Genomic DNA, 12,583 nt, shown 5'->3' with positions numbered 1-12,583 from the left:
CTGATGGAGTAGTACCAGTGAACAAGCCCATGGATAGTGTCCATGAGTTTTACTTTGGTGGCTATGTGCATAATGTGAAAGTCGGTCATATCGTGCACGCAGCCACAGCTCGAACTCAGATGACTTTCTCCGCGCACCTGAGCGATGAGGCTGCGTCTCTCTCCACTTCAACATCAGCAGCTCGAGCAGCGCCAGCAAGCAGTCGATCTTCCAATAGCGAAGACAGGGATGGGTCATGCCTTTTTCTCAAGCTCCAGAGTCTCTTGGCAGGGCGTTCATTATCTTAGCAAAAGCAAGGATGAAAGTCGTCATGGACAAAGTGTTCCGAGCACAACACTGTGAACGATATCGCAGCACTGCGGCCCTCTTCTCGCCAGATAGCCAGGATTCCAGAGTGTGGAATGCCAGCATCACCAGGGAACGCATGGAAAGACAAGTGGGTTCCTTAGACTAACGTTGGGGATGACGGTTGGTGCAAACAAGAACCCAGCAGTGGTCCTTGGAAAGCATTTCGAAACTTCTTCCTTCAAAACTAAAAAAACTTCAAATGAAAAAAGGCTGGGGAGTACATACATGAACATCGCGTCGGGACCGTGAAAACACAGCCTGTCACAGGAAACTTGATCACGTCCTGCAGCAAACCATGCATGCTGGTTGCATGCCAAGTGTGCAGCGCGTGCACAGCATGCCCCGTCTCGACCCCTCTCGCTTATTGTGCAAAGGGTCTATTTAGTATGTACTGGTGAGTTGGCCCGTACTGTGATGGTCTGACTCACTGCCACTGGCTGTCACGTCAGACTCAGTGTCAGGCATGACACTGTACTACTGGCACTAGGCACTACTTGTAGTCAGTTATCATTATGACTGTACTTCGAAGTACAATAATAATCATGATAAATGTTGACTCATTACAGTACAGGTCGTCCCTCGTTAATACATAATCTCTGGGACTTGACAAATGTTATGTATTAACGGGGTTTATGTACTAAACGAAAGTGTACATAACTTGCTTGTATACCAGAATTTTTCACTTTTTTCAACTTTTCTGAGTGTTTCTTGCTACCATGACTAGGCAGCGAGATATTCTTGATTCCCTCGATATAACATAAAAATTATGTTATAACGGTCACATTTAGCGAAGATTCTACAGTTGACATGGTACATGCCCAGCCGCACCTGTACAGTCACTCGGCAAAAAAACAGAGCTTTGTCGGTTTGTAATGTGCGCTCTGATTTCTATGCCTATTGCGTCCACAAGTAGAAACTAGAACACGATGTGCCTCCACTGGAAGTCCAAAAGATCAGTAAATTATGTACTATTGAGGTAGGTGACATGCGGGTACGGAGAAATGTTATGTACTAACGGGGTTTATGTACTAACGGATTATGTACTAACCGACAAAATTTGTATGGAAGTGACCACGTTTCGTCCGGGACTTGAGATTTCTTATGTACTAACGGGGTTTATGTACTAACCGGACTCGTATTAACGGGGGACGACCTGTACTACAGTGCTAGTACTACACGTAGAAATAGTAGAATCATTACACTCATGTACTAATATGACAGGAAAAGTCTTGGTGCATCTGATCACCACAGACACCAGCATTACATCTCGGCAAGGAGCAAAGACACTGGCGCCGAACAAACGGTCACCGCGCAGTCTAGCTCATGCCGCAACTGCATCCTTTCAGCCTAGTCCAGCGATTTCCGCGTTCCATGATCATGATGATCCACTGCCTTGCATTGCACTGTCAGATCAATGGTTTTCTTGTTATTAGTTTTCATGTGGAATCACTCAGTCGCGAGCAGATATCGATCCAAGCGGACGCCCAAGTGGCGCAGCGGGTAGATTAGCGTAGATTTTCAAGTGCAACTGCCAGCTTGCTAGGGAAGCCAAACACTTTCTGGCTTCCTGGAGTCTGGAAAGCAGGAGTGGTTTTCTCCTGAGCGCTATGGCCACCGCACAGAACCCTGTTGGAGGTAAGAAATGGAGTAATGATGAGACACGGACTGTTACTGTTATTCGAAATCAACGGGATGCGTACCATTGGCGGGCATTGCGCTCACTGACTGGTGTCTAGCTCGCCAGACTCAATTATGTACTCTACCGTTCGGAGTGTGCTTTCTACGTGATCAGTGTAGTGTACAGTAGTCATAGTAGATCTACTCGCAGTAGCGACTCCGCTAATCAATGATTATTTAATTTATTTACCTGAACGAGGGAATCCAGGAAACACAAGTAGTTGCACGGGTCTGATGTCTCAAAAAAAACGCAAGCAACGCAGGTGCCACTTACACTCATTGATTTGTTGTTCATAGTTCCATCATCATCGCAGCTGCTCAGTGCTTACGCCGCCGTGCGCAGTATACTCTACGTCATGGAAAAAAAACGTTCGTAGGCTCTGCCGCCGCGCCCATGCCCAGGCCATGGATATGATGCTCGCTATGCTAGCTAGAACAGCAGGGGAACGTCGAGGTGCGATGTGGTCTGCGTGACTTCACACATAGAATGATATCCTTCTACCACGCTTGGCCAGCGAGTGATATAGACCATGCCCGCGCCATAAAAGCGCTGCGTGTTATGCCTGGAAAGGTGGAAGTGGTGACAGTAGTCAAGGCGTGCCAGATGATCTTCTCAAGTGCTTCCGCGGTTCTTGACTGGGCTACGGTTGCAGTTACATAATAGACGGGGAGCCGAAATCTGTAGGATGATTTTTTTTCCGGGGTATGCCACTTCAGAGGGAGGACTTAAAACTTCGCACAGAGGTAGGTAAGGGTCTCTAGAGGACGATTTGAGAACTTGGCCGCCCTGAAAATGTGCACCAACACCGATGCGAGGAGGTTTGTTCGCCCGTCGAACACTATTTTTGTTGACGGGATTTCACAGTTTTTGCGCCGTTCAACGCTTGAAAATGGGGAAAAGCAGCAGGTTTCGCTGATGTAACCAGACGTTTTCATGCGAATGACTCAATTTTGCTCGATTTTCAAGAGAAACACAAAGAAACACGAAGCGAAACGTAAAGTCACTCAGTCGATGAAGTATTTTATTTGTGTCGTTGTGAGTTCTGAATTGGAGTAACATAGCTGGTTCGAGTTCCTTGGAGGAGGACGTGACTGGTGTTCCTGAGATTGTCGGGCGTAGCGGCTAAATGACTTGCCATTTGACCCTGATGGCGACAGGCAGGTTCCGTAGAAACTGTCCGTCTCCACCGAGGTGACTCTGGATTGGTTTTACCAATAGTGTTTTGTAGCTTGATCATCACTACAAACGATTTCATGCAAGTTAATGAGCGAACGGACAGCGTGTGTTAAAGGTGGTAAGGTACACACCATGGCAGCTGCCTTGGACGGAATCTTTGATTATAATATCAGTGAACGTAGAAATTCAAAGGATCAGTCGGGGAAGCGAATTGCCTGAAAAGAGAAAAAATCGACAGACCCAGCAGTAGAAATGCATGACTTATATTGAATAACGTCTCTTTGAATCATTGTTTTGTTGAAGTTTCTTATGCTGCATAATGACATGCGTACGGGGAAGCATTCACATTGTAGAAGATCATGGGGTGATTATTTCCCTACTTCATTCAGCCTTTCAGCCTCACACCTATCTGCACTTTTAAGCACAGCTGCCTTCGTGATCTCAGCAGATTTGCCCGCGACAGAAAACAATGGAGTAGCATTCGCTCAGCCATTTAGTCTAGTACTGCTGTCCAAGTAAATTTGACCTTTATTACAAGACTCTTCTTTTCTTTTTCATTTCGTTTTCCCACTCTCACACACACGCATGCTCCCAGTCAATTCTGCCGTCGTGAGTCCAGTGCTGCCAAACCGTCCGATTTTTCGGACAGTGTCCGATTTTTGAAGGCTCTTCCGAAAACTGGTCCGAAAAAGGTTATGTCCGAAAAGTAGGCCTTGACGGATTATGCTAATATTTTCGTGAAATTATGCTTTTAGCATTGCTGAAAAAATTGCAGAATTATGCTATTTTTATGCTAAAAGTTATCATATTATGCCGTATTATGCTCCCATATGCTGCTAATGCATAATGGTTCTGTGCAAAATAACAGGGGAATTTTTTTGTAGAGGGCGTTGTACTGTAGTAGCAAAAGTTCAACGGGGTCAACGCACCGTCCGACCTAGCTACGACCATCACTGATTGTAGTGGACTTGACATGTTATCAAGGGAGTCGTAAACCTACAACTTCCTAGTGCATCTACTTGTACTTGTACTTGCAGAACATGTACAACTGTATGGAATATGATGCGAACAGGCGGATTATTACAATTTTATGCGATTCGTATGCAATTTGCCTCGAATTATGCGATTATTCGATTTTGGTAGGAATTATGCGAAAAATTATGCTAGCATAATCCGTCAAGGCCTACCGAAAAGCAGCCAAAATTGTCAGTGGTCAATACTTTCCCATGCAGAAGCCCTCTATTTTCACTTTTGATCGCAACTGAATGCACAAAGCACTATGCATGTGCTTGTAAAAGCACTCATGCATTACAAAATTCATGAGAACTGCCGGGTGCCGTGTTGGTTACCATGGCACTGAAGCGAATTTTCTTCTTGTTTTGGGCGATATTTTGAATTCTCTGAAAAAATTGCTAACAGGAAACATTCGCACCATGTGACCAAGCATGCAGTAAAAGGTGTCAGATTTTGGGTGAAAATTATTTGGCAGCACTGCGAGTCCCACCCGGGACGGATACGGAATAATATCAAAAATATTAAAATCAGTCTTTTGTGTGGTGGATTGAGTACTAGTATGTCTATATTTTAACAATTTCCGCAAACGCAATCAGTAAATGTGGGGGTAACATGTAGAATGTAATATTAAACTGCAGCTACGGTGCATCATATCTATTTAAACAAAGGCTGAAAGCAGATATGTAAACATTGTAACGGACGCGGTATGCATCCGCACCACCGCATACATCAAGGCAAGACGATGTAGCGCAATATCTTTGTTGAACGGTTTTTGTTCCCTTCATCATGGAGAACAATTCTTCATCCGGTTTGCGATCCTCGCATTGCCAAGGCCTCTCGTGCCTTTGGCGCTCCCCAGAAGTCTATATTCCAGTACAGTGGTCTATCCATCAAGTCCAAGCGTCTCGTATACAAGGCCATTATCCTCCCTGCCCTATTCTATGGAGCAGACACCTGGCCTGCGAAGGCCCGGCAGATGAATTGCCTGAATGTTTTCCCCCGCTAGTGCACTCGTTCCATTCTTCTTTTCCTGGAGTGTCACGGAGCGACCAGTAAGGCCGTCGTCTCACTACTGCTGACCTCGCTCAGAGAGCCTGTCTTCCTGAAGACATTGACACTCTCCTGCGTGAGTACTGCTTGCTTTCGCTGGGTCATGTTGCCCATATGGACGTGGCCCGGATTCCGCAACAGGTGTTGTTTGGGGAGCTTGAGGCAACCAGACCACCGCATAGACCAAAGAAGCGTTGGCGAGACACGGTTCTTGGTGATTTGCAGTCACTGAATATCCCGGAGTCAAAGTGGTACCAGCTCGCACAGGATCACCTGGAATGGCGCAGGCGGATTTATCAGCATTGTCTGCCTCTCGCAGCACCCAAGGACTTCCACAGCGCATGCGGCAGAGCGTTCAGGAGAAGTGGCGATTTAAAGTGTCACCTCAAATACTTCCCACCGTAGATGCATATCATCTCCTATGGAGATTGTTCGTCAAAAGTCAAAGGATTCTGGGTGTGTGTGTGTAGCAGCTAGCTGTATGTCTGTTTTTGTAGGTGTGAGTGTGTGTGTGTGTGTGTGTGTGCGTGCGTGTGTGTGCGTGTGTGTGTGTGTGCGTGCGTGTGTGTGTGTGTGTGTGCGTGCGCGCATGCACGCGTGCGTGCGTGTGTGTGTGTGTGTGTGTGTGTGTGTATGTGTGTATACCATATGGTGCAGTGGTTTGTGCAGTCGATTTCCAATCGATAGGTTGTGGGTTCAATTCCCGAGGATTATGGTCGCACACGTCTTTCTTCTCTTTCTCATTCTCCTAGCTCTTCTTTCATTCTCCTGGGTGGTTACCAACAACCAGTGTATGCCGGAGTGCATGTATGTGGTGTGGCGTGTGTATAAAAATGAAAAATGAAAAATGGGGATTCACTGGCCAGAGAAAGCCACTTCAATCAGCTGTGTGGTGGATACCAGGCTAAACATTAGTGGTGGTGAATTCATCAGCCTTGCAAGCTGTTGAATGGTGTAATCCCAGCACAAGTTGCTATGTCTAACATAGCTGTTCGCTTTCATCGCTTCCGCGATGGGTATGTCTGAGGTCTGAGGTCTGAGGTGTGTGTGTGGGTGTGTGTAAGCATGGGTGTGGTGGAGGGGTGAAACCTCACTTGCTTGACAGTGGTTCATTGTACGATTCCTCCTGATCTGTGCCTGTAGATGACATGGTTGAAGTGTGGAAGAACTGCTTTGCAACACCAAACCTCATTTTAGAGAAGAATAAGTGCATCAGTTATGATCCCGACAAGAGCTCTGCCGTTTGTATTGGTAAGATGTCAAACATTGGTTTACATTAATAATGTCAAAGTCCAGATGCCCCGTTTTCGGTGCCAGGACATCTGGTCGGTCGAGTTGCTCCCTGTACATCGGCACATCGTCTCTACATCTCCTGTGTCTCGTTTTGTGTTTATTTCCACGTGTCTTCTAGTGTAGGGCTGTTTTCTTAGTAGAAAAAAAGAAGAAGAAAAAGAAGAAGATCAATAAACAGTGTTTGTGTGTATGTGCATCATGGTTAATGTGCGGAGCATTTTTTTCTTTTTTTCAGTGATTTGTGTAGCCTAGAGACTGCAGGGTCGAGAGTCTTCCGAAGATATAATTATGGTTGTTGTGGATGGCTACAGTGGAGTCTGCATATGTTAAGAGATGTACGGGGAGCTGTGAAATGAAATCCGATGTCAGAAGCCAATGGCCCTGGGGGGGGGGGGGGGGGGATGCACCACACCACGCCTGTGTAGACCTGAACTGTGGTCTGATGCAGATCGCTGCAACACTGCGACATGTGGGCACTGTGTCTGCTTGTTTATGCAATCTGATTCCAGGGAATACAGCTGTAGATCGGAGAATCCCTCGATTTAGGCTTACGCCCTGGGGGGGGGGGGGGGTATCCAATAATAATATAAACGAGCGTTTAGATCCAAAAAGGGGGCTTATGTCATTTTTGAGCAATTTGAGTTATCTTTACCATGGCATTGCTGTATCCCAGCATATCACTCTAAAAACCTAGGTCCAAAATTTTCATCTTTCACAGAGTTCTGGGTGTTTCAATACGTGAATTATACATCGCTTTATGCGGAAACTCAACTTTCAAATGCATCTGTCTAAATACGCGAAGTGACAGAAGCCCCCTTTTCGGGTCTAGAAGCTAAATGTATATGAACAGTCGACTACAACTACAAGATCTAATCTCAAGCAGGTATTTGACTCATGTGGGCACGGTCGGTTGCAACTGTGAACGTTTCGCAAGTGCCACTGGATCAGAAAACAATGGGGCATCCATTTGGGTGTAATTTCTCGGAAACAAATGCCCTTACTCAATGTCGATGGAAATGCGCTCCCTGTTAGAATGTTGCTGACCATGTACCGAGTCACTGTGATACTGTCGGTAATGCGGAGAGTCTCGCCGTGGACTTTCTCCACGGTGATTAGTTAAGACTTAGTAGAGATACTGACCCGATTGGAGCCCTTGCGCATGACCTGTTTCTATTCCCACTCTTGCCCTCTTTCAATCATGAAAAAAGGCACATGTTGGCTTGTGCTTTGCCTCATGTTTTTCTGATTTCAGGTATTGACAAAGAGAAGAATAACACAGCTGGTGACACAAGACACAAAGAGTATGCTGAGGAATTCGGATCTTTGCTCTCCACAGCGTTCAAGGTTGAAGCCAAAGTTGACTCTTTCAATGAAGATGATCGTGAATCGATCATACGAACTGTGGAGGAGTCAGCCAAAGAGGTGAGGAACATACCGATTTGCTTCATATTTCTCATGAAATCAGAAAAGTCAATTACGCTCCAAGTCTTCGAAGTAAACAATGTAAAATAAAACCTGTAACTAACGACCACCCCTTGGGGTCAGAGAAACCGGTCCTTATTGGCAGGTCGTCCTTAGTTAGAGGGTTTGCACTGCACAACCATTTATGAATGTGAGACCGTCCATGCCTGGCAAAGTGCTCTGTAGCTCCAGGTTGATCGCTAGTCACGGTGGTCTTTAGTTACAGGTTTTACTGTAGTACCAGGCTGGTCGCTAGTCACGGTGGTCTTTAGTTACAGGTTTTACTGTAGTGCCAGGCTAGTCGCTAGTCACGGTGGTCTTTAGTTACAGGTTTTACTATACACGGTTTGAACTGTCACTCTCAAAATTCCTGCTATGCCCCCCCCCCCTCCCCTCCTTCTCCTGCTTGGTTGGCTCTTTTTCTCATTCTAAGGCTGTGTTTACAGGAGGCGTTTTCAACCCGGGTTGAGTTCGACCCAGGTCAGATTTCAACCCGCCATGTACACAAAATTCATGGGGCGTTTCCATGACGCATTGCGCTTGACCCGGATCGAAGAAATCGTACTAACGTACTTCTGCGCGTACCTCGCGCCAGGTTTGAACATCACTGTACATGCTAAATTCGCGAAAGGATTCACGTGACTAAACGGAACTGTAGAAGTGGACTTTTGGCGGCATATCAGTATTTGACCCGGGTCAACTGTCTTCATGTAAACGCTCACCTACTTTGTCTATCGTACGGACTTTCAACCCGGGGTGATCTCGACCCGGGTTGAAATTTCTCATGTAAACACAGCCTAAGGTAACGCAAGGCAGTTTGAGCCCAGTTCCTTGCTAGCACCCTACAATAGGATCTACTGCCTTGTGGTTTACAAGGTAATCCCTGTGATGTCCTACATGTAATCTACGCAGGCGTGTAGACCGCGTGGGGGAGGGGGATTGGCACGTGCCCCCCCCCCCCCCCTGCCCCATAAACCTTCAACCTGGGTTCAGCATGCACATATTGACGATGAAGACATGCACGAGCAATTCTATACGTGCTCAAGTATGATACAGATGATACACTACTTTGGCGAAGCGGTCCTGCACCGCCTAAATGGGGACCAGCTACGCATCTGCTACGATTATGGTCGGTGGACCTAATTGCCAAGCATGTGAACATCCTTTCTTTGAAGTTGAACGAAGTTATTCACGGGCTATGTTTCCTGCTCGTATAATTATTGGTTGACGAGCATGCTATGTCGCGTAGCAGTGAACAACATTTGCTTACTTGAAACCAAATTGACATCACACCAAAACACTGCATCTAGAAATATCTTCCAGCCAGGCGAAGGCATAACGGATTACTGAGCGAAATGTAAATCTACAGCACTTCAAGTAGCATATGCGCCTTGATTCTTTAAGGGTGGTGGCGTTCCTACGGATGCGGAAAACCCGGCATCCAGCCGAGTCTCACGCGAACCGTGATATTCCTCCAGGGCATGTGTACTGAACAGACAATGTAAATTTGCACAACTATCACTTGCATCCATTCTGGGTTTGGATGTTGCTGTAATATGCCTGTTGTGTATGTGATCGTATATGCCTCAATGCATGTGAGCATGTGTGTGTGCGTGTGTGTGTACGCGCGTGCATGTTTGTGTGTGTACGTGCATGCATGTTTGTGTGTGTACGTGCGTGCATGTTTGTGTGTGTGTGTGTGTGTGTGTGTGTGTCACTGGTCCCTTGTGTTTATGGTTGTATCTGCCGTGGGACTGTGTGAATGCAGGCAAGCGATCTCCTCATTTTCTACTTAGCTAGCCATGGCGGTGAAGGTGGCATAATTCAAGAACAAGAAAGGGTTTCCTTGGAACAGCTTGCAAATGCAATGAAGAGTACCAAGGCAAGGTGAGAACAACCCGGGAATCTTATCTCAAATTGTTTCGATCATATGGAAAGATACCAGCGGGATTTGGTGCTTGTTTTTGGCCCTGATGCCGAGACCTCAGGTTGGCAGAGCCCATGCCCAACAATCACAGCTATGTCTTAGTGCAGCCCCTGCTCAGTAGCTGTCACATTTGTCCCAGTCTCATTACCATTATCTTTCATCACTATTTTCAATCTGGGTATGAGGACATAGTAAATAGAATAGAAAATATACAAAAAGATAGACGGAAGGATGGATTGCTGGACGGATGGGAGGATGGATGGCTCCAGTGGAGTGTCCCACGTTGGAGTCCTGGTGGCAGTCAATTCAAGAGTGCCCACTGAAAGATGTATTAGGCCCAGGCTGGATAGAAGGTTCAAACATATAAATGCGTTGCTAAGCTGTACAATATAAATTTGAACATCGAGGTACGGTGAAACCTGTAACTAAAGACCACCGTGACTAGCGACCAGCCTGGCACTACAGACCACTTTGCCGGGCACGGACGGTCTCACATTCATAATTATTATGGTTGTGCGGTGCAAACCTCCAACTAAGGACCACCTGCCACTAAAGACCGCTTTCTCTGGTCCCAACGGGTGGTCGTTAGTCACAGGTTTTACTGTATGGATTTCCTGTGTTCCTTCCCTTGTTCCGTAGGGTCATAGTGGTCATTCTGGACCTGTGCAAAGGGGGCAGTGTTCTTCCAACCTTTCGAGACCGCCTAATGGAATGTTGCCCTGCCAGTAACATTTACTTGTTGGTAGCTACTCGTGAGAATGAGGAGACGTGGTCGTGTGGGAAACTCGGTTGCAGCGTCTTCACATTCTTCCTCAGCAACTACCTGCAACGGCATGCGCAGGTTGGGTGTCTGCCCATTTGGGATGCAATGGATCACGCGCAAACTCTGACTCCAGTTCTTAGCGAATTCCTCTCCTCCAACGCTGACGGAGATTCTGAAGTGATCCCGCATCCTGTGATGGAAGCTCACGGCCAGGTAATAATCTTGACTGTGATTTCCATTCTGCCTGGTGTATGTGTGTATATGTGTGTGTGTATGTGTGTGTGTATGTGTGTGTGTGTGTGTGTGTGTGTGTGTGTGTGTGTGTGTGTGCGTGGGTTTGTTGGGATGTTTCCATGCACTGTGAGTTTATGGGTGGGTGAGTGCGTGTGGATGGATAGGTGTTTGCGTGCGGGTCCGCGTGTGTGACGGACCGGATGCATGCATTTTGCATGCATCAATTTTGTGCAAGCAGGTACAGTATAGATGTAAATAGAGAATGTGAGATGTTGGCGTCAGTGAAATCTAAAATGTCAAGGGACACCTTCGGACAAAACCTGGTACGGAAATATTAATTCAGATACAAAGCACCACGGTCAAGAAGAGTCAAGCTAGAAAGATGGCGGCGTGGGTTTGAGATGGCAATCGCCATGGTCCGTGACTTGCTCAAGCATGCTCACAAACGCAGGTCGCGAACTTCCAAACATCGTTCTGGCATTTCGGGATGATATCTTTGACTCTTGCTGGGTTGTACTAGGTGAGTACGCCGAAAACCATATCTGCGAGTGCCATTTCATTGCGGTCGACTAGTCGAAAACCACGTTGATGCTTGGACAATTCTCGACAGGCACACTTCACTGAATTGCTCTTAAGGTGATTACCAATTGGGAGAGGGGTTTTTCGACTACAGAGCATTTCGCCGAATTCTTGTTTCTAACACACCTGGTGCCAAAGTACATAGTGAAAATGTTAAGCTAGCCTTCAAAATATCAAAATCCATTGAAACATTAGGAATGCCACCCCGCCGTGCGTTGTCATGTACGTATCCAGTACCACCAGTGCGCCCAAGTTAGCTGGTGTGCGCGGAACATTGTCGGCTGCATTTCAGGCTCTGCGCCCTGTTCGCTTCAGAGCTGCGGAAGATGGTAAGCTCACCACAGCTCACCACTTCCCCAGTAACACCGTGACGATTTGGTGGGAAGAGTCCTGCCGTGTCGCGACTGTTATGTTTTCCTGCGGCCTCTGCTGGACAACTCATTTTTCTTTCGCATCTCCAGTGAACAGTCACATCTCTACCTCTCTTGTCTTGCACGTGGCGCACTCATTCTTGAATAGTTTGGGTTTGCCTCATGAAGATGGGCCAGTAAAATCGGGATAAGCGTCCATGATTAAGTCGCCAAGATAAATGATTTCGTACCCAGAGAGTACAGCTTTTCAGTGTAATTTGGCGACAGGGTCAGCGGTAAAAATGTAACTTTGTCGAAATGAACTAGCCGAATGTGTTAGGCGGCGAAACTACACAGTCGTGAAAATTAATACCCTAACCCACCGGATGCCCTGGAGGATGGCTAGGTTTTCCTAATCTTTATTGACTGCTTTGCGGTTATCTCCTCTTGATAATTTAGAACAAAGAGAGCTGATCATGGCTTCATTGCTGAGTAGAAGTAACAATCGACTCTCGTCGGGTCCTTAGTGCCGAAGTCAGACAGCTGCAGTTCCATAACGCTCATTGTACGATGATGGGAACAATAATTGTAGTGTACCTATAGACATACTTGGGCAATTCGGCCAACCCTATTTTAGCCGCTAGTCCGTCCAGCAAGCAGATATTGACTAGTACGATTAGGAGAACTGCGTACACCAAAGGGCTTCCTGA

General features: G+C 46.6%; 1 protein-coding gene across 1 annotated transcript in view; it reads left to right on the top strand.

The window, feature by feature from the left end:
• Positions 1–1,675: 1,675 nt before the first annotated feature.
• The window catches only part of LOC135824943 (uncharacterized), a gene marked incomplete in the record, with an annotated part of 28,015 nt that continues 17,107 nt past the window's right edge, over positions 1,676–12,583 (top strand). The window contains 5 exon segments of the mRNA XM_065337682.1: positions 1,676–1,983; positions 6,410–6,517; positions 7,812–7,981; positions 9,789–9,907; positions 10,587–10,923. Of these exon segments, the coding sequence (XP_065193754.1) occupies positions 1,956–1,983; positions 6,410–6,517; positions 7,812–7,981; positions 9,789–9,907; positions 10,587–10,923 (762 nt within the window).

This window comes from Sycon ciliatum, chromosome 9, assembly GCF_964019385.1.
Source record: "Sycon ciliatum chromosome 9, ocSycCili1.1, whole genome shotgun sequence".
NCBI lineage: Eukaryota > Metazoa > Porifera > Calcarea > Leucosolenida > Sycettidae > Sycon > Sycon ciliatum.
The sequence above is the reverse complement of the archived record's forward strand: the minus strand, read 5'-3'. Positions and strand labels throughout refer to the sequence as shown.